General features: G+C 46.5%; 1 protein-coding gene across 2 annotated transcripts in view; it reads left to right on the top strand.

Moving 5' to 3' along the window:
* DDX23 (DEAD-box helicase 23) overlaps positions 1-26255 on the top strand; it is a 105191-nt gene that overhangs the window by 58357 nt on the left and 20579 nt on the right. For both annotated transcript variants that reach the window (XM_085600399.1, XM_085600400.1), the window contains exons 9-12: positions 10468-10611; positions 12753-12978; positions 21948-22093; positions 23482-23659. In XM_085600399.1, coding sequence (XP_085456525.1) covers positions 10468-10611; positions 12753-12978; positions 21948-22093; positions 23482-23659 — 694 coding nt within the window. The remainder of the gene's footprint in view (positions 1-10467; positions 10612-12752; positions 12979-21947; positions 22094-23481; positions 23660-26255) is intronic.

The following is a 26255-nucleotide window of genomic DNA, read 5'->3' as shown; positions in this document are numbered from 1 at the left end:
CGTCAGCACATGTTTCCAGTCAGAAACTTTCAAAACCGTCGACGGGCCCGTCGACGGCCCCTCCGTCGACGAGATCGGCTACTTCATCAGCCTCGTCGACGACGGTGACGACGGTATCGAGTAGATATCCTTCGTCGACGACACTGACTTCGTCGACGTCTTCTCCGTCGACGATAGTATGTGTGTCTCTTAGAACTGTCTCGTCGACGATACCACTCACTTCTTCGTCGACGACTGGGAAGCTGGCACTTCCGTCGACGTCCACAACTCCGTCGACGATGGGTAAAAAGAAGAAGAGGAAATCTTCCTCGTCGACGACAGCCTCGTCGACGACAGCCTCGTCGACGACAGCCACACCGTCGACGACAGCCACACCGTCGACGACAGCCATTCCGTCGACGGCAGCCACCCCGTCGACGACAGTCCCGTCGACGGCAGCAACCTCGTCGACGGCAGCTCCGTCGACGATTGCTTCGTCGACGGTCGCCTCGACGACGGTAGGGTCAAATTTTGCGACAATGCCATTGGTGCCAATGTCAACACCAGCACCGGGGTCTGTGGACAGCTCCTTAATGCTTCGTCGTAAGGCCATGCTAGACCCAGTTATGTTACCACCTGGACCACGGCCACCTCGTCAACTATTTCCCTCAGGGGATGAGGACGATTCGGATGAAGGCGATCAGTCTCTTTTTCGGGATGCTCATAGTCCTTCGGAGCTCCATATAAAATGCCAAGAGTCTGAGGAGGATGAATTTTATGAACAGGAAGAAGAGCAAAATACCTCTGCTCCGGTTCCTATGATGCAGCTTCCTGTGCAGCTTGTTTCCAACCTCCAATATATGTTGGAAGACTATAATCGTCGTTTTCCAGCATCCCCTCAAAATACTCCACGTGAAGCGCCATCTGAGGTTCCACCTCCTATATTGCCAACGATACCCACGCCCTCCACACCTGCACTGCCTTTCAATGCAGAGGATGATAATATGGACAATCCGGATACGGAAGAGGGCGAGCTCCCAGAGGACGACACTATGGCGGACTGGGATGATTACCAAATCAATTCGCCCGCATCACCGCCAAGGTCACCAGTCAACTCGCCACCTGTCGACATAACAGGGTTCCATCAGCTGATGGAGAGAGCAGCACAACGCTTTCACCTTCCCATGGTGGTTAGGGAAGAGGACTGTTTCTTATATGACTTCAAGTCCCAGCCTCAGAAACAAGTACGAGCTGTGCCAATCATAGACTTCATATGGAATGAAGGCCTAAAATTAATGAGGACACCTAATTCTATTCCGGCGGTGCTCCCACGCCTGGAGAAAAAATATAAAGCTCCGGATTCTTCCCCAGCCTGCTTGGTGTCTCAACCTAAGCCGGACTCAGTGATCACACAAGCGGCACAGCGCCGCTCCAAGAATCCATCATCTCCAATGTCAGCGCCTCCGGACCGCGACGGCCGTCGCCTGGATGCTATAGGCAAAAAGTTTTCAACCATGGCGTCAACAACGGTCCGGGCTGCGAATTCCTTGGCTATCCTCGGCCGTTATGATAGACAGATGTGGTCGGACATGGCTGCATTGGTCAAACTTATACCGGAGGATTCAAGAGCGGAAGCTCAGAAAATCCTGCAAGAGGGAGAAAGGGCGTCATCCGAGATCATTGACTGCTCTGTTGACATCGCATCCACCGGTTTTCGCCAATTGGCGGGAGCAGCCGTCCTAAGAAGACGGGGCTGGCTTCGGTCAACCTCTTTTCGGCAAGAGGTCCAGGCTAAGATTTTGGACATGCCATATGACGGGGAGTCATTATTCGGCCAGCATGTAGAAGATGCCTTGCAAACCATTAAAAAGGATACGGATACGGCTCGTTCCCTCGGCACTCTACAGTTTAAGAAGCAGCCCTTTCGAGGTGCGCGCGGCCGCGGCACCTCCTCATCATCATCCTTTCGTGGCTCCTCGTCCCAATACTGCTCGTACAATCAGGGGCAACAGCGGTACTATTCACAACCGCAGCAGTCCTACAGACAGCAAACTAGCAAGTCATACAGAGGAAAGTCGAATTACAGAGGAAATTCAACCAAGAAGCAGTGACTCTGTACGGAAAGAACTTCCTTTTCCCAGTTGTCCTCTAGTTCTTGTTGGAGGAAAAATCTCCCAGTTCTTTTCAACCTGGTCCTTAATCACTTCGGACCGCTGGGTCCTGGATATAATTTCAAGGGGCCACGCCCTAGAGTTTGTGAAGGTTCCTCCACGCACACCTCCATCCGGGCCACCACCCGCCCATCTCAGAGAACTTTTCAAACAAATCCGAATAATGTTAAACAAGGGTGCCATCGAAGTGGTTCCGAAATATCAAAGAGGGTTGGGATTCTATTCCCGTTTTTTCCTCATACTAAAGAAATCAGGGGAATGGCGTCCGATCCTCGATCTCAGATTGCTCAACAAATTTCTCAAGACTCAGTCCTTTCGGATGCTCACATTGAAGGACATCCTCCAATTCTTTTCTCAGGAGGATTACATGACAACGATCGATCTGCAGGACGCATATTTCCATGTGCCCATACTACCACGCCACAGGAAATACCTACGGTTTCGAGTGGGCCACAGGGACTACCAATTCAAAGTCCTACCCTTCGGACTCTGCTCAGCCCCGCGGGTCTTTACAAAATTCCTAGCCCCGGTGGTGGCTCACTTACGACAAGAGGGTATTCAGATATACCCCTACCTGGACGATTGCCTCATCAAAGCTCAATCCTCCCACCAGGCGGCCCTCGATACCCAGCGCTGTCTCGATCTGTTTCAGTCCCTGGGGTTGTCGATCAATGTACAAAAATCTCAACTCACGCCGACTACGTGCAAGACTTTTCTCGGCGCTTGTATCAATACGAGCACAACCATGGCCTTCGCTTCAGCAGAACGTCAGGAACGGATTCAACAGCTTGCGAGCTCCATCGCAGCAAAGCAGTCAGTTTCAGTCCGCATATTAAAATCCTTTCTGGGAATGGCGTCCTCATGCATCGCTTTGATCCCTCTCTGCAGACTAAAAAGTCGCATCATCCAAGAGGAGTTAGACAAGCAGTGGCGCCAGGTTTCCGGTTCCTTCAACGATCAGGTCGTGGTGTCACCCCGCATGGCTCAAGCGCTGCATTGGTGGACTTGTCCTGCCAACATCGCAGCAGGAACATCCTTTCTGTCGTCAACCCCAGAACTCGTCCTTACCACGGACGCATCCATGGAGGGTTGGGGCGCACATTTTCAAGATCTATCCGTCAAGGGCCTATGGTCAGCGGCTCAGCGTTGCTGGCACATCAACAGACTGGAACTAATGGCCATTTTCTTGGCGTTGAAATCCTTCCGCCTGCAGTTCCAAGGGAAGTCAGTCCTCATTCAGACGGACAACACCACGTGCATGCACTACCTGAACAAACAGGGCGGGACAAGATCTCCACTGCTCTCCCGTCTGGCGCAGAGGATTTGGAGTTGGGCCATACTCCATCAGATGACGTTACAAGCAATTCATCTGCCCGGCATTTCCAATACTCTGGCGGATGCACTCAGTCGGTCAGCATCATCAACCCACGAGTGGGAGTTACATCAACCGACGCTGGAATTCGTCTTCAACCTTTGGGGTCACCCGACAATCGACCTCTTCGCAACCCCGCAGAATGCAAAATGCCAGTCCTACGCAAGCTGGTTTCCCCACGAAGGGTCGTGCGGAAATGCCCTTTCGATCAATTGGTACGGGATATTTGCGTACGCTTTTCCGCCGATTCCGTTGATTCCACGAGTGCTGCGGAAGATGAGACAACAACCGTGCCATGTACTTCTAATAGCTCCACGGTGGCCCCGGCAGGCATGGTTTTCGGAGTTGCTTCTCCTATCCCAACGCGAGCCCATCCTTCTCCACCTGAAGCCGGATCTGCTCACAATGAACGATGGTCGGATATGCCATCCGAATCCCAGATCTCTCAGCTTGTCGGCTTGGAACCTGAGCACCTTGAATTTGCTCATTTGAACATTCCTCCAGCCTGCAGGGAGGTGTTAGCTAAGGCAAGAGCTCCATCCACAGTGAAAACGTATAAGCTCAAATGGAAGCGATTTTGTCATTGGTGTGCTTCTGCCCACATTCATCCTGTGCACGCTCCTCCAGAACACATTCTGCCGTTCTTCCTACAACTAGCGCAGTCTGGATTATCGCACTCTACCTTAAAAGTCTTTCTAGCGGCAATATCTCGCTTCCGACAAGATGGCTCGTCCTCTCTCTATTCATCCAGAGTCATACAACAATTTTTCAAGGGTCTCTTCCGCATGTTCCCGCCCATTCGGCGTCCTCCACCCACGTGGCGCCTGAACATCGTGCTGGCTCAGCTTATGAAGGCGCCCTTCGAACCTATCCACTCAGCGGATGTCAAATTTTTAACTTGGAAAGTGGCCCTCCTCCTTGCTCTGACCTCTTCCCGCAGAGTCAGTGACATTCACGCTTTTACAATAAAGCCTCCGTTCCTTCAATTCAGATCGGATTGTGTCATCCTCCGCACTAATCCGGTTTTTATACCTAAAGTGCCATCCGATTTCCATCTTAACGAACCAGTGCTCTTAAAGACTTTTTTCCCGCATCCACAAACCCCGGCGGAGCAAAGCTTACACTCTCTGGACTTGAAGAGATGTCTAAAATTCTACATTAGCAGGACTCAATCCTTTCGCAAATCTGACCAGTTGTTTGTGGCCTACGGGCGTGCTTGCAAAGGACAATCTGTCACCAAACCTACTATTGCCCGTTGGGTTTCATCAGCAATCTCTTTTTGCCATCAAAAGGCTGGTAAGCCTCTGTCTTCGGGAGTGAGAGCCCATTCAACGAGGGCTATGTCATCTTCCACTGCCCTGTTCGCTGGTGTGCCCATCCATCAAATATGCCGGGCAGCTACGTGGTCCAGCAGGCACACGTTTACGAAGCACTACTGTCTGGAATCCATTAACGAAGCAGACACGGCTGTGGGACAGGCAGTTCTACGAAATCTGTTTAAATAAGGTGAGCCTCTGCTACTTCCCTCCTCCTGGGGTATTATTATTATTATTGCGCTTTAAATACATTGTTTGTATTACATGCAATATCAATACGGCTTGGTCAGCCGAATACTGTTTACTGCTTACTATTCTATTCAAGCATGTGAATCTATGAAAGACACCCCAAATACTGGAGAAGAACAAATGTTACTTACCTGTAAACTGTGGTTCTCCAGTATTGGTGTCTTTCATAGATTCACATGCGACCCACCCTCCTCCCCTCAGAGGCTCTCTTCTCCTCTTTCGGCTCTATGGTCACTCTCGTGCTCGAAAATCTGAGGGCCTGAGCCTCTGAGGAGAAGGTTCTAGAGGGTGCTAGCGCCTGATTGGCTGGAGTTTGGACTATAAAGTGACAGTGATATGTTAGCAAAGTGATTCTTTTTCTCAATGCTTTCCTATGTCTCAATGCTATCCTTTGGTATTTTTAACTTGATATGTTATTTGAACTATATATATATGTTTATTTGGGTATGTATATACTCTTATGTGGTTAGGTATGTGTATATGTATATATACATGATACTTATTGCTTTTTATATATACCGTGGGACTCCCACTTCGACGACGGGGAATATTCAAGCATGTGAATCTATGAAAGACACCAATACTGGAGAACCACAGTTTACAGGTAAGTAACATTTGTTCTTATGCCATCTTCGATTGTTGGAGGGGAGGACTATCTAGCCAATGGGGCAATGGTTTTCATCAGGTAACCCATCCCACTTTGGCCACCAGACAATCCCAGGATACCCCTCTCTATCCAAGTCCAAAATGGAGCAACCCTTCATCCCCTTTAAGGAGCCCTGGGCATGTTGTGTAGTTCCTATAGAAAATATACAGGATATGCGCGTTTAGACAAAAACACTGTATGATTGGTGTCAGATGAGCTCTGATCACCCCCACCGGGTATGTTAGCCTTTCTGTATCAGCTAGCTCACAGTGCCACTCTAATCTTCTCTTACCAAGGAGAGAACAGTTTCTGGCAACATCAGAACTTGACAGCCCTGATCCCTCAGGACCATGGAAACAATGTACTTCCTTTCGCTCAGTCACTCATGCTTACTTAGTCTGTCTCAGAGAGATTCACCGAATAAAACAAGCTGGGCGTTTTCAATAATCATTTATTGAACAGTTGTTATTCTGGTGTAAAATAGATGTGCTGCTACAACCATTAGACAGTGTATGATATAAATGATTAACAGTACTATGAAAGTAATAGGATGGTAGCGCTCTACCATCTTACTAAAATCATGAATACATTCAAGTATATAAAACACATGATAAAAGATGCATACTCTTACGATGCCTTCCTATCTAGATATACCTAAGTGTACCTAGCATGGGTGTAGGAGTTAAGCCAAGAATTCCTCTAAGATCTAGTCAACCCCATTACTTTAAGTGAGTGTGGAACCCCTTCCTGGTCTCGAGTTGGACACCTCGAGAGGGATGTTAAGACCACTGCGAGTTGGAGTGTCTGCATGCAGGAACCTCAGCGTCTCCTGTCAGCGCGTCGGCCGGGAAGTCTCAATCTCCTCTCCCTGTCTTCTCATGATGTGATGTATATATACCCGTAGGTCACCCCAGGGGTCCTACCTTGCTGTGTTACTGTGTCGGCCTAAGCATGTTATCGGGCCTGAACTTTGTACATGGATTTTATATAGGAGATGGTAGTCCTGCTGTGCTTCTAAGAACCCTCATGCATAATGTATGAGATTTCGAACTAGCGAAAACCAGCGTTCTGAGTGAAGTGTAATAGCTAGGTAAAAGGTCAGTCCCTGTAAACCGTGACAAGTTTAATGTAGGAAGAGAATATAGGTGAAGGGTAACGAGTTTACCGAGGCCTATATTCTAGTACCTATATGGAATATAACAGGCATACCCCTAGGTTGTACCCGGCATAATCAGCCGATCCTCCTGGAAAATCAGTTCTACAACGGGTTTTCACCCTCTGAAGGGGATGCCAGCTTATCTGCTAACACAAAAGAATGGGCTGGCTGAAGTGTGTGCAGCTCTTTGAAGCTAGTCCATATGTGGCCACCCCCCACCCACCCCTCACTCTCCAGTTAGTCTTCCTTCTGGAGGAGGTCACATCTCCTTCCATCACCAACAACTCTCTTGGTTCCCTATTCCTGGGAGCACTTCACACTTACAGGCAGGAGGGCAGCATGTTATCTCTTGGGAAGACTGCTGCAGATAGACTGGAAAGGTGAGCAGAGGTTTTGGTAACAAAGTGATGACTTTCTAAAGTTGCCTTTCTATTAAAAGTTACCTTAAATGCGATCTCAGCAGTGAATTGGATTAAATGTAATGATTAATCCATATAATAATATATTTGGTGATCCCTAATGGAAGTTAGGACTAGGTGCGATGAGGCTAGCGAAACCCCATGTTAGCCTAGGGGACCACCGACATTGCTACAGTAAAAACTGCAGTTTTGCATTTTCACTGTCAGGGTATGTTAAACACCAAAGGAACATGTCTTTCTTTTTAATCGTAAGCACCCTGCCTAGTGGGCTACCAAAGCCTTCCCTAGGGGTGGCTTATTAATATTAAAAGTGAAGGTTTTGACCTGGCAAAAGGGTTTATTTTGCCAAATAGAGTTGGCAGTTTTAACGCTGCTTGACTAGGCTGCAGCAGCAGTTCTAGCGTAACTTTTTCACCTTTATCATTGTAGTTGCTACACAATTAAGTGATGCAGTCCACTAGTGACATTTAACGTACTGGCCCGGGTACTTATTGTACCATATACCAGGGTCTTATGGGTAAGACCACTAAGCTGATCAGATATTAGTGAATCGTGCACATACTTTGGGGGTCAGAGCACATGCACTGGGGCCTGGAGTGCTATCTGCTAATAGGTTGATTCACAAAATAAGGAATCTTTACATTTTCCTTTTTCAAAGCTGCCAGATTTCCACAACGGAAACTGGCTGCTTCTACAGCAAAAAAACAATATTAAAAAAAAAAAAAATCTGATGAGTTGGCAGTTACTCACTCTGAACGTTGTGCTGCATTTTGCAAAAGGGAAAGGATCCAAATAGCTCCACTTTCCTTTGCTACCTCAACTTGGTAGTCGCTAATATTTCAGTGGTTTGTGATTGATATCTAGTCTCAGCAAAAAACATTTTGTACATCTGATCCTAAGTGAGTTTTAGTGGTATCTGTAGGAAGAAGAGACCCTAAGAAAAGCAAGAGTAGGGTGTTGGCATTACCACAACGAGCAAGCCTGGACAACCGTGATTGTACAGGCCCCTAGGATGACCCCGTGGATGATTGATACCTGATTTCTGGCTAGGTATGCCGCTGATTGAAGAACAACTAAGCAACTGAACCAAACGTTTTTTTCTTTCAAATAATTGTAACCCATATAATCAGTATTAAGATAAGTACAGTAAAAAATGACACAAGATTAAGACATAAATTATTCCCCAAAAAAACCTCTTCAAATCTTTTCTAAAAGCTAGAATACATTCCTTAGTTTTAGTGGAAGAGTTTCGTAGTATGATGCAACCAATAGAGAAAGGCTAATTGGAGGTTAAAGATGGGTAATAGAGATACTGTGCATGTTTTAAAGACCACCCCCAGAAGACTGCAGTTTTAGAGACAAGATAAGGTGGGTTACTGTAGCTTACCATGCAAGTGTGCTTCGGTTAGCAGCTAGCAACTATCTGATCTCAAATTGTGAGATAGCCATGCTTCTTAAATCCAATAAAAAGTCTAGTGGCTGAGTGCAGTGCAGCTCTCAGTAGAAGGAGAGCACATAGAAAGCCAATCAGCACTGTATTTTCACCATTAGCATGGGATAATGTCAAAGGATGAACAGCTGTCCAGATGTTAAGGCCAGAAGGTTAGCCCTAGAGATTATGGTTTCCTTACTTGAGTAATGACTGCAGAAATGTGTCTCCCTGAGCTTTTTTGTGTAAATTTGTGCCTGGATAGTTTTGTTAGTCTATTGTCCCTTGCTTTCATTTGTAGTTTTCTTGGGGCTTTTTCGGACATGTAAGTGTGCGTATGCACATCAGGCACCTGAATGATTAACGTTTACAATGTACATTTTCAGGTGGATTCTGAGCCGCTCCTTCAGCTGTTTCCCATGCCTTTTGTTCAACTCGTTCTAACATTGTTAATAAATGAGGGAGGCAGGTCCAATCTCCTTGCTGGGGAATTCCTTTCAGGCAGTGCATTTAGTAAAGGAAACATACTTTTAAGTAAGCTGGCAATCAACCCCCCAAAAAATACAATATTTCTGTGCTGCCAGTAAAGGAAGATGGACTTCGGCAACCATATTTGGTACCATTAAACAAAAGATGTTCTGTCTTCTAAGATAGACCTTCCTGCTATGAGATCCGGGCCTGCTACTTCTGATGTTGTCACTGGGCATGATGATATAGTACTCAAACTCTGTTCATTTTCCTTCCTCAGCCATGTATATAGACAAATCTGTTACATGATGTTATGAGGCAGCCTGCCACCTCAGGCAAACCCTTTGCAATCCCTTTTATCTTGTCATTTGTTTATAAGATGCTCTTGTTTCCTTATTCTTTCCCTCACTGTTTTGCAATGGAGATGTTTCAGTTCTGCACTAGGCCTAGTAAAACGTAATTAGGAAGAGTAGTTCCTGGAGGTGATAGTCTCCCCTTCTTCGACAAGCATCCATTACTGAACTTGATTCTGACAGAGCACTGTCCCTTCAGAGGACCCCTAAAAGAACTAGTTAAAATGAAAGGTTGTTTGATATGCGACATATGTAAGCTATTAATGGGGTGGGAAGTTGCACCTGATTCTAGTAAAGGTATCGCCGAGAACTTGGGGGGGGGGAAGATGTGTTATATCTTTAGCTATCTAATGATCTCGGCTTGTGGCAAGACTATGTTGAGCTTCACAAGTTGTATAGTTATCTGTTCTGTGCATTTTGGGAAAATTCAAATAAAATAATTTGACAAAAAATAAAGGTTGTGTTGGGTTTTAAACATTTCTCAAGAGCAAGTGTAATCCTGTAGACTGGTAAACAGGCCTCAACTAATTGAGTGCTCTATGCCAAGATTGTTTCTATGTTGTGAGCGGGTGAGCCCCCTTTACACTGTTCTTGTGTGTCCTGATTTGGTGAACAGAGTTAAATGGTTCCTTTGTCTGCCCTAGTTGGTTGAGTTCCCACTGCAAGGTGTGCCTGGTATGTTCTGGTTGTGTGACCTCTCTCTCTGTCTAGCGTGTTGCTGTAATAGCCTTGATTCAGCAACTTCCATCTCTGATGTTGCTGGGATTTACCTTAGTGTTTGCTGTTCTGTTCTAATTGAGAGGATAGCTGCACAGAAGTGTTCCTTTCTGTACAGGTTGGTTACATTGTGGTACCTAGTGATACTTCTGCTGGCCATCGGACTAACTTCTGTGCCTTACCTCCTCTCAGGTACAAGGAGCGACACCATGTGCAGCTACTGGGACGAGGATTTATTGCAGGCATTGACCTGAAACAGCAGAAGCGTGAGCAGTCTCACTTCTACGGAGACCTGATGGAGAAGAGGCGAACCCTGGAGGAGAAGGAGCAAGAGGAGTAAGTAGGGAGCAAACCAGACTATAGCTCACAGGCGGTCTTAACACATGCAGCTGTAGTTTGTGCAGCAGGTACAGAGGCACAGGCGTCTTAGGGGCCAACTCCCCCCAATTTTAGTTCTCATTTACTAGATTACTTGGGTCAAGGGGCCCACTTTCCAGGGTTGCACTAGGCTCGTTTCACCTTTAAGCCACTGCTATCACATGCATTATCTCACTGTTAGAGGTTTAATCCACACACTGCCTGAGTGATGGGTTTAGTGCATAGGCACTATCCCACTGAGAGGTTTAACTCTCAAGCATTCTCTCTCTGTGTACGTAAACATATTTAGGAGCACCAGCAGGGTTGGGTGCTAAGCCCATGTGCAGTTAGGGTTTAACTCGCAGTAGCCAGGTTCATGACTATCAGTGGTGCTGCATGCGCCTTGGCGTGGAGGCTCGGCGTGGGACGATCACAGAGTACCCCAATACGGGCTGTAAGTTACTGCCAGAAGAGGGCCAACGCTGCCCTATTTACTTGCTTATATGATCCAGTGACAACTTTTCTATGCTACTGACAGGAACCTCTCTTAGAGGGGCTAAGACCCATTAAGGCAACAGGAGGATTATTTAAATCCCGCCCTCTTTGAAGGTGAAAGCTCAATGTGCACAGTGATTTTCAAAAAAGGCTGCAAAATGATTTTAAAAGAGGGAAAATTCTATATTTTTTAATAGCACCATGTGTGCATATATATTCTTGTTGCCATGTTCGTCTTAAAGTATAAATATTACATTATCTTATTTGGTTAACAACAGCATATTGTGGCTGAAGTATGTATTTGTGAACGGGCTTGGTTGGAACAAAATCTTTATTTATAATGCATACACAGCAATTAATAGAAACTGGCCTAAAATGAGTAAAAGTGGCATGTTCAATAGGCAAAGAAAACTGCATAACAGTTTGCTGACTTGGCAAGGTTACAGATGTCTGGACCCAGTCTGAGAGATGCCAGCCTGGTAGGTCATGTCAATCAATCAATGAAAACTTTATTCGGATCGTTGAGAATCCATAAAAGTACAAAAAGACAATTATAAAATCGTACAATAAAATAAAATACTGTTTGCACATGAGAAATAATAATCCATCTAAACTTTAAGACATAGTAGACCGGGCACGAACCGCAGTTTTTAAAAAAGAGCTCACACGAAAAACAAGTTCATCATCGTCCAGGGCCAAAATCATTGAAAATGCAAGTTCCAGGCTAATAGGTTTTGTTTTTTTAAAATACGGAGTTAAAAACCATTTAATATACTTCATATAAAATTTACAGAAGAATAAAAAATGTAGAGTTGTTTGCCTGCTCTGGGAATCACAAGGGCATGGCACAACACATTGGTCATGTTTAAAAGAACATGTCCAGCAGGTGAATGCTAAGCACAAAACGGATCAAAAACAGTGTACTCCAGACCAAACATGCAGGCATGGGGTGTGTTCTGTGTTATCTCCTCACTTGAGTCCTGACCACACCTAGAAAGATAATTCTGATTCATGTGCCCATATGTTTTTAAAGAGATATGTGAGATGAAAACATTAACCCACCCAACATGTTTGCACAAAAATAGGCCAGTGTTGCCTTAACATGCCTGCAAGGGAGGCATGTTCTTATTTCTTTCCTGCTCTTCTTAAGGTTCGGAACTTAAATCCTTGTTCAAAAATGGTTGCGTTTCCAAGGAGTGCAATTCCTTAAATGAAACAAAGAACTGCCATGTTTACTTGTGTAAAAGAAAAAAGGGTTGCAGTTTTTATGTGTAGTTTTAGCAAATACAGTGACATTAAAGATTTCCCTTCAGTAGGAAAACAGTGGTTCCTTGTAATATTCTAAAAAGTGAAATAGTTTCGTATATATAGATGCATGTGTGCATTCATGTTCTTATATTGCATGCCTGCATCTGAAAGTCTTTGATTTTATTTTACCTCCAAGTCCATTCTAGAATGCAGTATACCGATCTATTCATAATATCTAGCAAGTCATCCCATATCTATTCGTTCATCTTCTTTGTTGATTTTGCTACTTTGCCTCTAAATCTCCTCTCTGTCCCTCCATACGTCTCCTTCCCCAGTCCCATCCTAATCTTGGTCTTCCTCCTCTCTTACTACCCTAGAGTCCGTTTGAAAAAACTGCGTAAGAAGGAGGCTAAGCAACGATGGGATGATCGACATTGGTCTCAGAAGAAACTTGACGAGATGACTGACAGAGACTGGCGAATCTTCCGTGAAGATTATAGCATCACTACCAAGGGAGGGAAGATTCCCAACCCCATCCGGTCCTGGAAGGACTCCATTCTTCCACCCCACATACTGGAGGTCATCGACCAGTGCGGCTACAAGGTAGGTGATCTGGAATTGAAAGCACAAAATCTCAGAGGAGTGAACATAAGAGAGAAGGAAAAGAGTAGTATGTAATGGATTATACATGAATTCAAACTGTACAGGAGATTTGAGGGGCTGCACTTGCTCGGATGGTACAAGAGTGGATAATGATGGACCACATCCATACATTAGTAACTGTGTAGGACTAACATTGCACAAACTTGGCTGTGACCTGGGGACTAATTTACAGTTCAGCGGACAGGTTACTCTGTCACAAACATGAAGGATATCCCACCTGCTGTATTACAATTGTCATTGGATATAGTGCACTTGTAATACAGTGGACAAGATATTTGTGATGGAGGAAGCTGTATGCCGAACTCCATACCAGGCCCCTAATTCTGTATGACAGTGGTACCCAACAAACAATACGTTACTCACAGGACCATATAGTGTTGCTCACCAGATGATCTAAACCTCTTTCTTTTGTTGCCATTGCTGCAATGGACTAGTATTTCTTTTCTGTGAGGAGATAATAGGCTTTCCTTATTGGTTGTCCTCAGTGCTGCTATTTCTCTGACACTTGTTCCTCCGGTCTGAAGCTTTATGGCTCGAGCCTCTGCAATGGCGGGTCAGTACCAGAAAGGGAGCTGCAAGCTACCTGCTGAAATCCTCTCTGGAGCCATAAAATGCTTCTGTTGAGTAGAACATCTCGGCCAGGGTGAAACAGACAAAATTCCCCTGCCTCGGCCTTCCAGCTAATGACATTGGACTGCACCCCACCTCTGTTCTGCCAGCACTGATACCTTCTCCATTGCTAACAGATCAGGCAGTGGTATCCATGGTTTGGAGGAGACAGCATTACCCCCACAAGGAGTCTGTCCACAGTAAAGTCCCCTAAAATAGTGAACCCAGCTCCTAACTAGCCAGGTTCAAATAAACTCATGGATTGTGATGTAACTGGAACGTTTTTGAAGTTCATGAAGTGTGCATGCTAATAGCTTTATAGAAAACAGCAAAATGGTGCAGAAGGACATTATGAAAACTATAAAAGTGCATCTGCTATGTTATGTTTGGATGTTTAAAGTGAGTTTGTTGTGTATTGTCGAATTGGCATACAGTGTATTTACTTGGCATTGTGGAATCTTGCAAAATCAATTGGAGAGTTTTTTTTTTAAATTGCAAAATGTGCTAGCTGGCTATTACAGAAAACTGTGCAGCGCTAGCTGGAGAAATTCATAAATGTACGTGTGCTAATTGACCTATGATGAAAAGTTGCAAAATGTTAATAGAGGCAATGGGAAATTTCATATGCATTGTGTTTTTCTTTGTTTATATTTCTTTGTGGACCCTGTAATTAGGACTTTTGCCAGGGGTGGATATGCAGCCACAAGTGCTTTTATAAAATGGTGTGTTTTGATTATCCAATGCCAACTCCTGTTAAAATGGGCCTGACTGACTGACTAGGTCTGTGGCTGACACTCGGGAATAACAACATACTCAAAACTAGCCAGTGAAAGCGCAGGCCACCCTGCTGGTTGGATCTAGGTATAATGTCAATGTGAAACAATTTTAAAAGCTGCACTGATACCTGACGGCTCTGATGCAGGACCCCTTAAAAACGGCTTCTGATGGATACATCTGCCAATGGATTCCTCACCTTGTGAATATCCCCTGCGCCAGCATTCCACTGAACTTTTCTTTCCCAGCACTCCACGTCGATGTGGGCGACGTCATAATGCATCGGCTCCGTTCGCGACTCCGTACAATGTCACCGGAGCCATAAGAAGCCCACGTCGGCGTGATGACGTCAGTTCCCTTTTTTCCGCACCGTCGACGCGCAACGGTTTTTTCCAGTGCTCTCTAGCTACTTTGTAGTTTGGCTGTGTTACTGTTGAAAATTTGGTATGTCTTCGACGAGGAAGTCGGGCTTTAAGCCCTGTAGGGAATGTGGTGGTCTAATGTCCATAACTGATCTGCATCAAGACTGCTTGTGGTGCCTTTCTTCGGACCACGATGTGGAAGATTGTGCGTGCTGTAGGAGGATGAATCCTAAAGCGCTGAAGGAGAGGAAGACTAAACTCTTTATGAAAAAGATCGGTGAGGAGAAGAGAGGGAGGAAGAAGGAGAAGTCGAGGCGGGAGTCGTCGACTTCGAGGTCGTCGAAGTCGAAGAAGCATCATAAAAAAAGAAAGCATTCTTCTCGACGTCGGTCCTCGAAGAGCAGGAAATCGAGGTCGACTTCGCCCCGTCGGCGTCAAAGCAAGGACTTGTCTCCTTCTCCTTCTCCTTTGAAGTCTCCGAGGGGGATCTCCTTCGCCGAAGCGGGCTCCAGCGCGTTTATCGGCACAGTCCCCGGCGCAGTCACCGGCTCCGTCAAAGGCGTCGACTCCGGTTCGAGTGGAGTCGGAGGTTTCTATGGATGAGCGGGAACAGGAAGAGCCTGCTCCGGTGCCTGATGAATCTGCGGCTCCGGTAGAAGACACTGCGGAGCCGACGCCGGAGACTCCACAAAGGGATACAGGGTCTGTTCCTTATCCACAATTCCCGGCTCCAGGTACCGATTCGACACAATTTCTGAATGCCATGTGTGGTATATTTAATAGGGCGGCCTTCCCATCCGGAGCACCGACTGGTCCCGTGGGTCCTATGGCTTATACGCTGGGGGTGCCGCAGCATTATGCTCAGGCCCCCTTTTTGCCCTTTATGCCGATGGCGCCTTCATGGCAGTTTCCGGCGCCGATTGGGGATCCGTCAAGGGTGGATCCGTCTCGGGTGGATCATCCTGGTTCGGAGCCTTCCCCGACACCGCCGACTCCTGTCCCTGCTCCGACTCCGGTACCTCTGGCTCCACCGACGCCGCGTACGACGTTGACGACGCCGGCTCCCCGGATTCGATCAAGAAGGGAGGCCCAGAGGGTATTGGAGGAAGGAAGGTATAGAGCAGAGGTGGAGGAAGGTGAAGTTGACACTTCTTCGGATGAGTTTGAGGGAATAGAAGAAGCAAGTGGTTTGGATACGACCCCAGAGTGGGAACATACTTCTGCAAGATCTTCTCCACCACAGGAATTGGCACCCTACCATGTGGTAATTAAGAAGGCCGCAGATCTGTTAGATTTGCAGCTGCCCTCTGTGGAGTACAAGTCTAACTTGCTTACGGAGGTGTTGCACTCTCCGACATCATCTTCGGAGCCTTTGTTGCCTTTCAATGAGGCCATCTTGGAGCCGGTTTTGGAGGTGTGGAGGAAACCTCTTTCTTCTCCGGTTGTTTCCAGACAGGTGGCAAGAAGGTACAGGGTGGCACCTGGGGATCCTGATTTTTTGTCAACGCATCCATCTCCGGAGAGCCTGGTTGTGCAGGCTTCTTGCTCGAAACATGCTTTGGGTGCTTTCCCTCAGTCTCCAGCAGATAGGGAGTCCAAGAAGATCGACCAGGCGGCTAAAAAGTCTTTCTCTTCAGGAAGTATGGCACTGAAGTCATCTAATGCCACGTGTCTGCTGGGACGTTATGTTCATGCCTTGATGAACTCTATAAAATCTTTAGCCCCTAAATTGCCTGAGGGTGATAAGACGTCCTTCTTGGAGGTAGTTGCGGACACTCAGGCGGCTGCCAGACAGGTGATCCAGTCAGGGCTGGATACGGCGGACTCGGTGGCTAGAATTATGGGTTCATCTATAGCCGCGAGAAGACAGGCGTGGCTCCGTTCCTCTGGATTCTCTGCGGATGTTCAGGCCACATTGGTGGATCTGCCATTCGACGGACAGAAGCTGTTTGGGGAGAAGGCAGACTCTGCCCTTCAACGATTTAAGGACAGCAGATTGACGGCTAAGTCCTTGGGTCTGCAGGCACCTTCTAGGGGTTCAGCTTTTCGGCAGTTTAGGGGTTTCGGAAGATCATCCTTTCGCTCCTTCCGGCAGCCTCAGCAGCAGCAGCAACAACAACAGAATCCCCTCTATAGGTCCTATAGAGGAAAGCAAAGGGGTCGGAGAGGTTCTGGTCGCAACCCCTCTTCTTCGTCGTCCTCCTCTGCTCCCAATGAGGCTTCAGGGAAGCAGCCCTAGATCCCCCATCCCGGATCATGTAAGTCCTGTGGGGGGTCGGGTGTCCTACTTTCTACGGGGTTGGAAATCTATTACAACAGACCTTTGGGTTTTGAACCTCGTAGAGACTGGGTACGCCCTTCCCTTTCGGGAGTTTCCTCCCCCTTACCCTCCTTGCCAAGCTTATTGCTCGGAAGACCATCTGCTTCTCCTGCAGCAAGAGCTTCTAGCCCTGCTTCAGAAGGGTGCAATAGAGGTGGGTCCGGAGCAGGAAAGGGGTCAGGGGTGCTACTTCCGGTATTTTCTGATTCCCAAAAAGGACGGCAGATTGCGTCCGATACTGGACCTCAGAATCTTGAACTTTTACCTGAAACAGGAGAAGTTCAAAATGCTGACCCTTGCGCAGGTTATTCAAGCGTTGCAGCAAGGAGACTGGATGGTGTCGCTCGACTTGCAGGATGCATACTTTCATGTCCCAATCCTGAAGTCGCACAGAAAGTATCTCCGTTTTACGGTTGGGTCGCAACACTACCAGTTTGCGGTTCTCCCGTTTGGTCTTACTACCGCACCTCGAGTCTTTCCAAAGGTGATGGCAGTGGTGGCTGCTCATCTCAGGTGGTCGGGGATTCCGGTTTTCCCCTACCTGGACGACTGGCTTCTGAAGGCAGAGTCCCCAGAGATGGTGCAGCGTCATCTGCAGGTAACATCTCGGCTGTTATTCGACTTGAGTTTCTCGATCAATGTGCCCAAATCTAACCTGGTGCCCTCTCAACTCAGCCTGTTCATAGGGGCGGTACTGGACACTACTGTGTGTCGAGCATTCCCTCCTCCTCAAAGGATTCTCGACATTCAGGAGATGGTCCCTTTATTCCACAATGGAGCGGTTGTTCCAGTTCTGAAGGTCCTTCGCCTGCTCGGTCTGTTCGCTTCCTGCATTCTGTTGGTCAACCATGCACACTGGCACACGAGGGCGCTCCAGTGGTGCCTCCGCAAACAGTGGTATCAGCACAACGGGGATCTCAGGGAGTCTATCAAGATCTCCGGAGAAGCTGCATTGGATCTATCTTGGTGGAGCGTGGAGGGCAATCTGTCGCAAGGAAAGCCCTTCCATCTTCCTCCATCGGTGGCCACAGTGATAACGGATGCATCCACCCTAGGGTGGGGAGCTCATCTGGGGGATCTGGAGATCAAGGGTCTTTGGTCTCCAGAGGAGAGGTTGCTTCACATCAACCTTCTGGAATTGCGGGCGATTCGTTTGGCGCTCAGGGCCTTCCTCCCTTCCCTTCGCGGTCAGTCTGTTCAAGTCCTGACGGACATCACTACCGCGATGTGGTATATAAACAAACAGGGAGGAGTGGGGTCTCTTTGTCTCTGCAGAGAGGCCCTGCGTCTCTGGTTCTGGGCTCAGGACCATCAGATTTGTCTGATGGCAAATCATCTGGCCGGGGTGCTGAACGTACGTGCGGACAGTCTCAGTCGGCAGTTCTCCGCCGACCACGAGTGGAGGCTCCATCCGGAGGTGGTTCGTCACGTCTTTCAGACGTGGGGGACACCTCGGGTGGACCGGTTTGCCACCCGCGAGAACGCGCACTGCCCGTCATTTTGCAGTCTCCAGTTTCCGATGCAGGGGGCGTTGGGGGACGCGTTTCAGTTGAGTTGGGGCTCTCGACTCCTTTACGCGTTTCCTCCCATACCCTTGATTCCTCGGGTTCTGAGGAAGATTCGCCAAGACCGGGCCAAAGTTATTTTGGTCGCCCCGGATTGGCCAAGAAGGGTGTGGTATACAGATCTTCTCCAACTCTCCTCGTGCCCTCCGCTCCGTCTCCCTCTGAGGGCAGACCTCCTCTCGCAGTCGGAGGGGCAGGTTCTAAACCCCCACCTCCAGAGCTTACACCTTCATGCCTGGAGATTGAACGGGGCAACCTGAGTTCCTTCTCTCTCCCGCCTGATGTGGTGGACGTTATTTTATCGGCCAGGCGACACTCCACCAAGTCCGTGTACTCTTACAGGTGGTCCAAGTTTGTTAAATGGTATGCAGAGAGATCCATTGACCCTTTAAAAGCACATCTTTCTGATGTGCTCCAGTTTGCTCTTTCCTTGGCTCAGCAGGGCTGTGCTGTGGCCACGGTTAAGGGCTATCTTTCGGCCTTATCGGCTTTTCTATGCCTTCCTGATCAACCGTCACTATTTAAATCTCCGGTTGTACTGAGGTTTATCAAGGGCCTTACAAACATGTTTCCTCCCACTCCTTTTGTAATGCCACGGTGGGACCTTAATCTTGTTTTAACCTTTCTGATGGGGTCCCCTTTTGAGCCTCTGCATAGCTGTCCTTTGAGGCTGTTGTCCTTTAAGGTGGTCTTTCTTGTAGCCATAACCTCGGCAAGGAGGGTGAGTGAGCTTCAAGCTCTAAGTTCCAAACCTCCTTTTCTTACCCTACATGCTGAACGGATGGTTCTCAGGACCAGGGCTGCCTTCCTGCCAAAAGTTGTTACTCCGTTTCATTTGGGGCAGTCCATTACTCTCCCTGTTTTCTATCCACCTCCTCATCCTTCCAAAGAGGAGGAAAGACTCCATCGCCTGGACCCGAAGAGGGCTGTGAGTTTTTATCTGGACAGGACTAAAGACTTTCGTCTGGATGATCAACTCTTCATTGGCTACGTTGGTCATTCGAAGGGTAAAGCGGGGCACAAGCGCACGCTATCGAGATAGATCATCCTTGCCATCAAGATCTGCTACGCCCTGGCTGGTAAGGTTCCTTCTGAGGGCATTAGAGCTCATTCGACTAGAGCTAAGTCATCTACATCTGCTTTGGCCCGGGGTCTTCCTGTGGCAGATATTTGTAAGGCCGCGACTTGGGCCTCCCTCCATACTTTCGCAAAGCATTATTGCTTGGACTCAGAGATGAGGAGGGAGGGCCACTTCGCGCGCTCTGTGTTGCAAGACTTTCTGGTATAGGAAGGTGGACACCCTCCTCCGGGAGTGGGGACTGCTGTGGGAATCTATTCACAAGGTGAGGAATCCACTGGCAGATGTATCCATCAGAAGAACAAGTTACTTACCTTCGGTAACGCTTTTTCTGGTGGATACAGTATCTGCCTGTGGATTCCTCACTGGCCCACCCGCCTCCCCGTTGTCCACCTTTGTATACCACGAAATAGGTCTTGTTGGAATGTTTTTATACTTTCTTGTACATTTGTAGGAAATGCTTGTTTATTTAGCATTCCTTTTCTTTGTATGCTATGTATATGTTTTGGTATACTGTATACTTGGAGTTGTCGTTGGTTCGCCTGTTCGCCTCGAAGGCTCGGACAAAATGGGTGGAACTGACGTCATCACGCCGACGTGGGCTTCTTATGGCTCCGGTGACGTCGTACGGAGTCGCGAGCGGAGCCGATGCATTATGACGTTGCCCATGTCGACGTGGAGTGCTGGGAAAGAAAAGCTCCGTGGAATGCTGGCGCAGGGGATATTCACAAGGTGAGGAATCCACAGGCAGATACTGTATCCACCAGAAAAAGCGTTACCGAAGGTAAGTAACTTGTTCATTTGGATCACTGAATGATGGAGCCTGCCAGTGGAGGTTCTTACAGGTCTATTCTAAAATTTACAAAGTCTCCACATTGGGGAATTGTGGAAGCTTGCTAAACACAAGATGATATAGAATGTATTATGAGCACTTGAAAAGAGTGGTAACTAGTTTATTACTAAAAATAAATTGTACAACGTGCACCTGGGTCCAATACAACCTACCAAGATTTTACAATGTTACTTTACTAATGTGATGCAACATGCAACATCTTCCACGGAAATGCCCAAAAATGGTAGGAAACTATCTCAAACAATTGTTTTTCTCTCCTACCACTTTTTAACCTATGTTACTAAGCTAGCATGTTTAAAGTGCACCTACTTCTTTATAGTTACAAGTTACTCCTTAATAAGTACCCCAAGCATCTCCATGATAAGTGATCTTTCAATCCTACCAAGATTTGTCCAATGTTAGTGCATAATGTGCTTAAAATTTGTCACTAAATTTCCATACAGATACCTTGGTGGGAACCCTCAAACCTCCTTGTGAAATTGTATTTAAGATTCAATCGGGTTATAACTATGCCACTGCCTTACCGTTGTTAAAAATGCAGCATTTGGTATCTATTTCCCTACTGTTAATGGGGACAAATTATCAACCCCCTTGCAGAATAGACTTGTAATCCATCCAGAATTTCCAGGTCTAGACAGAAAAAAGCTTTAAGTCACATAGTTGAAAAGCAAATAAAAACCCCTTTCAATCATTTCTGTCTCAATTCAATTTAAATGAATAATAAAGAATACAGTGGGATTGTATTGATGGTGAAAATGTATATTTACCATTTTAGTGTCACTTGCAACTTGAGTTTTACAAGGATCACTTATAAGTCCTTACAGTTTTGACCAGTTTTTCTGGCCCAGTGTCTTGTAAAATTCACAAGTTGGCAATATTTTTAAAACAATTCCTTGCAAAGAGTCTTCACCTACTGTGCCATGATCTTTACATTTGTTCATATTTTGGTGGCAGTCTTTGGCCTTTTTTGGACTCTGAAATGTACAGTTTGTCTCTATTGTAAATGTCCTCTCCAGTTGACATGCATACGATTCTGCTTGGAAAAGTTTGGGACTAGTAATATCCTTAATTCCCGAAAATAGTGCTGTGCACCCTTTAATTTGTATTTCGTTTAGTTCCAAGTGTCAAAAGGTGAAGATTAGATTCTGTTGTTTACTGCTGTCTCTTGAACTTATGTCATCTTGACCAGCTATGTGGTGAAATATGTAAAATATGCCCCATTCATTTTGTGTTAAGTTTCTGACACTTTGGTGCCACGTGTCTGCTCTAGAGATATGGTATCGCTGATGAGGGTGAAGTGGCTAAACAGATTTTACTCACCATTTTCTCATTTTACTCTGCCCCTCAGGAGCCAACTCCCATTCAGCGGCAGGCTATTCCTATTGGTCTACAAAACAGAGACATTATTGGTGTGGCTGAGACCGGCAGTGGTAAAACGGCTGCCTTCCTGATTCCCTTACTGGTATGGATCACAACTCTGCCTAAGATAGACAGGTAAGTTTTAGTGAACAAGAGGGACATCACTGTGGTGCACGATGTAGGTAGTGATGGAATGGTACCACACAGGTTCTCTAATAAAAAAAAGCTCCTGCCTGTAAGCCCTGTTGGAAGCATTATGTGATCACGTTTTTCAGAGTATGCTCCCTGAGCTGATCTTTATTCTGATGAGCTAGTTTTTCAGCATGACTGCTGTGTTCTTGGGTAAAGAGAAATGTTATGAGGTAATGAGTTCCTTGTTCTGAGCTGCAATGATCTTGATTTAGGCAAGATTGTTTTTGATAGTGAGTTCCTGACTGAGATATGGTTAAGGTGCTTTTTGGGGAGATGATTCTTGAAGTGGGTTCTTTGTTCTGAGCTATCGTAATTTTTTTTTTAACTGAATGTTTTAAGGTACCTTACTTTGATCCATGATCAGATGTTTCTTAAGTTGAGTTTGAGGCTGTGAGCTGTAGTTGTTTTTGTTCTCGTCTGGGATTGAGGTCCGTCGTGAGATTTTTATTAACATTTGTAAAGACTGGACATCTTATTCTTTGTGCAGGATCCTGGAAACTTTTTCCCCAACATACTCTTCTCTGCAGTGGTGCAGTTGCTTTAAAACATTGTTATTTTCCCCTCTACATTAAGGTGTACACCTATGACCATATTATCTTTTAATTTGTATTTTTAAAAGGAGGGAATAACACTATACAGAATAAATATATATTTGTTAAAAAGTAAAATAAATACACATAAAATTTGTTTTTTAAAAATAATAATGTGGAAGGTTTTATTCATGTTGAAGAGTTTAGTGATCCAGCACATAGGCAAAGTTGTTCTGTGTTTTATGGAGGTGTGATTCTTGGTAAGAGTCCCTACCTTTGAGTTATTATGGCCTTGTTCCAGGTAGTCAGCAATTGACTCAAACTCTGTTCTTTTGCCCGGGGGTGTGTGTCAGTTTGTCACTTCCCTAGGTAATTGTGCTGGTGTCTGGATGTATAGAAACAGTACCAACATTTCAGCTACTCAGTCCAGCTCTTCTGTCATTTACAGCTGTAGCACAGTCCTTGCTACACCTGGTAGAAGGATCAGTCTAAGGAGTTGGAGTCTGCCTCTAGCCCTTAAAAACAGTTTTCAGGTGTGAGGATGAAAGTTGGCATCAATATTTTGCTGACTGCACCCCATCCAACCACCATTTATTGACATATGCATCCATGCAAAAGAAGTGTACTGACGCCTTCAGCTCAGGTTGCTTGACTCTGGCTGCCACTTTCAAATTACATTAAAAGTACACTCTGCCTATCTCCTGCAGCTCAGCTGTGGGAGGGAACCAGCTTGATTGCCTTCCACAGGTTGATATTGTGGGGTTGACTCCGTTGTAATTTTCGTTTCTCATTGTACTACAGGATTGAAGATTCAGACCAGGGTCCCTATGCAATTATCCTTGCCCCGACCCGTGAGCTGGCTCAGCAGATTGAGGAAGAGACGATAAAGTTTGGGAAGCCACTAGGAATCCGCACCGTGGCTGTGATCGGTGGTATCTCTCGAGAAGATCAGGGCTTCAAGCTCAGAATTGGCTGCGAGGTGAGAATTAGTCTGCCAGATGTGTACAGACCTCTAGCTGTATGGATGTGTGTGCTCTCTATATGTCCCATTCACTCCCCTTTCTTCTGGTGACCCATGGGGAAAAATTTTGAATTACTCTTTTTACATATGCTCCATAAATCCTCCAAAACAAGGTGTGTGCGCCATGATTGTGCACGTCCATGTCTTTGTCTGTCAGAGGATAGTCTACAAGTGGGGTGAATATGGCAGTCAACACACATACAAGCAAGTAAATGGTTAAACTGCCTTAGTTATCGACTTGAACATCTATGTCCAGCTCCTCTCCACCCAAAATACTATTTCCCCTCAGTTTCACTGCAATTGGGTGAAAGACACGTCAATTTTACACTTTCTTTTGGAGTATTATTACTCAAGAGCTCGCATAGTTAATAAAACAACATCACCCTACTGCTCTATTACTAAGGGGCATTACAGGGCGGGACGAGACCACTATAAGAGTGACATTAGGGAAGGGAACCTCTGTCCTCCAAACACTCACCACTCAGGAGTAGCAGCAAAATAACCCCACCTCAAAGTTTCATTACTTTCTGTGAGTTGCTGGAGTGTTGAGGAAAGCATCTCTCACAAGGGTATATAGCATCACAAAATGATATTTTAGGTTTAAATCTTTTATTACAATTTTATGAAAACAATCCAACAATGCCAAATAAGACTTTGGGTCACCTTGGGCTTTACACAGCCCTGTTTCTGCAGTGTCTATACAGAAGGCAAAAAGGCTCATATCCCTCCCCTCTCGTCTCCTCTCCCGTCCCGCCCCCTCTACATTCACCGCATTGAATTGTGTCTTTCGGAGTCTGAGAGTTGTGCTTGTACCTGTTTGTCCTTGTCCGGGGTGGCAAGGACGCCAATCTCTGGCAAGCGTAATAAGCATAAGTATTTATGGCCAGTAAGTTCACGGAATTCAGGTGTGAGCAGTGACAAGAAAGGCTGCCATAGTTCCCCAAAGGCCAAGCCGTTTCCGGACAGCGTGAGTGTTATTTTCTCCATCCCCAGTTTGTGCCATAAACGTAGAAGCCAACCCCTGTGTGTGGGGATCTGGGGAGCCCTCCAGTGATTGAGGATATTTTGTATAGCTGTTCCCAGAGCTATCCCAATCCGACGCCCTCTTCTAGACTTGAAGGGATATGTTAGTGGGTTTAGCACCCCTAAGAGCACATAAGATGAGAATCTGGGCAGTCGGATATATAGGTGTGTAGTGATCTTGTCCAATACCTCAGTCCAGTACTGTTGTAGGTGCTTGCATTCCCACAGGACATGTAACAATGTACCGTGCTCCCCGCAACCACGCCAGCAGTCTGCACTCTGCTTGGGATCCACCTTATGTATTCGCACTGGTTGTAGTACCAATAGATAACTACTTTCGTCAGGGTTTCTGTCAGCCTCGTCTTGCTCTATGATATATTCCATCCCATTCCTTATTGCTCAGTTCCCTCCCCAAGTCCTTCTCCCAGCAGGCACAGGTCGCATTGTATGTGTGCTTGTGTCGTAAGTTTAGCATCGTGTAAAGTCAGAGATTAGCTTCTTGTCCGACGGTCCTAGTTATCAGCCACTTCTTGTATTGTGTAAGATGCCTCTGTGCGTGGGACCTGTTTTGTGGTTGTAGTGCCCAGTGCCGGAGTTGCAGATATTGTAGCCTCTCTGATTCATGTATCCCGTAGTCTAACTTGACCTGCTGAAAAGAGAGCACCCCTTCTACATCAAAAAGATGTCCTAGAGCACGGCACTCCGAGTAGCGCCACTGCGTAAACATAGTCTCACCCTCCCCTGGTCCGAATTCTGGGTTGCCAAAAAAGCGGGGTTAGTTGGGAAGGAAAGGTAGTTAAGTTATGTTTAGTGCTGGTCTGATCCCATGCCGCCATTATGGTATGTGGGACGCGTACAGGTGGAGGCCTGTGTGGCTTTTTAAGAAAGGGAACCTTTTGGAGAGATGTGCCTGCCACCACCCGGTCTTGAAACAACCATTGTTTCTCAGATTCGGTACGGCTCCATTTCACAAGGTGTCTCAGTTGTGCTGTCTGATAATATAGTTGAAGATCAGGAATCCCCAATCCTCCCTCACTGGGTGGCAGGAAGCAAATAGCTTTTTTCATTCGCGGTTTGCGGTCTTGCCAGATAAATTGCAGGACCTCTGCCTGCATCCGGCGGATCGAACCGGGTGGGGGCTGCAGAGGTAGTGTTTGAAACAGAGATCGGATTTTGAGAAGAACAGTCATTTTAATTACGGCTATTCTCAATAGCCATGAGATTGGATAGTATTTCCACCTTTGCATGTCACCGTGGATTTGGTTGTGCAGATTACGGTAGTTAATAGCAAAAGTAGCCTGCAGTGTAGGTGCCTATTGGATTCCCAAATAGGGGACCGTGTTGCTTGTTCATTGTATGGGGTATTGAGTCCGCAGACCTTCCATCCCTTGGAGCGAAAGGGAAAGGTTAAGTGCAACGGATTTTTCTATGTTCACCTTAAACCCCGAAGCCAACGCAAAGGAGTCCAGCTCCGTAAGGAAGGCTCTCAATGAAGTATCCGGGTTGGCCAACGTCACCAGGACGTCATCGG

This window comes from Triturus cristatus, chromosome 4_2 (genome assembly GCF_964204655.1).
Source record: "Triturus cristatus chromosome 4_2, aTriCri1.1, whole genome shotgun sequence".
In the NCBI taxonomy this organism is placed as follows: Eukaryota; Metazoa; Chordata; class Amphibia; order Caudata; family Salamandridae; genus Triturus; species Triturus cristatus.
The sequence above is the reverse complement of the archived record's forward strand: the minus strand, read 5'-3'. Positions and strand labels throughout refer to the sequence as shown.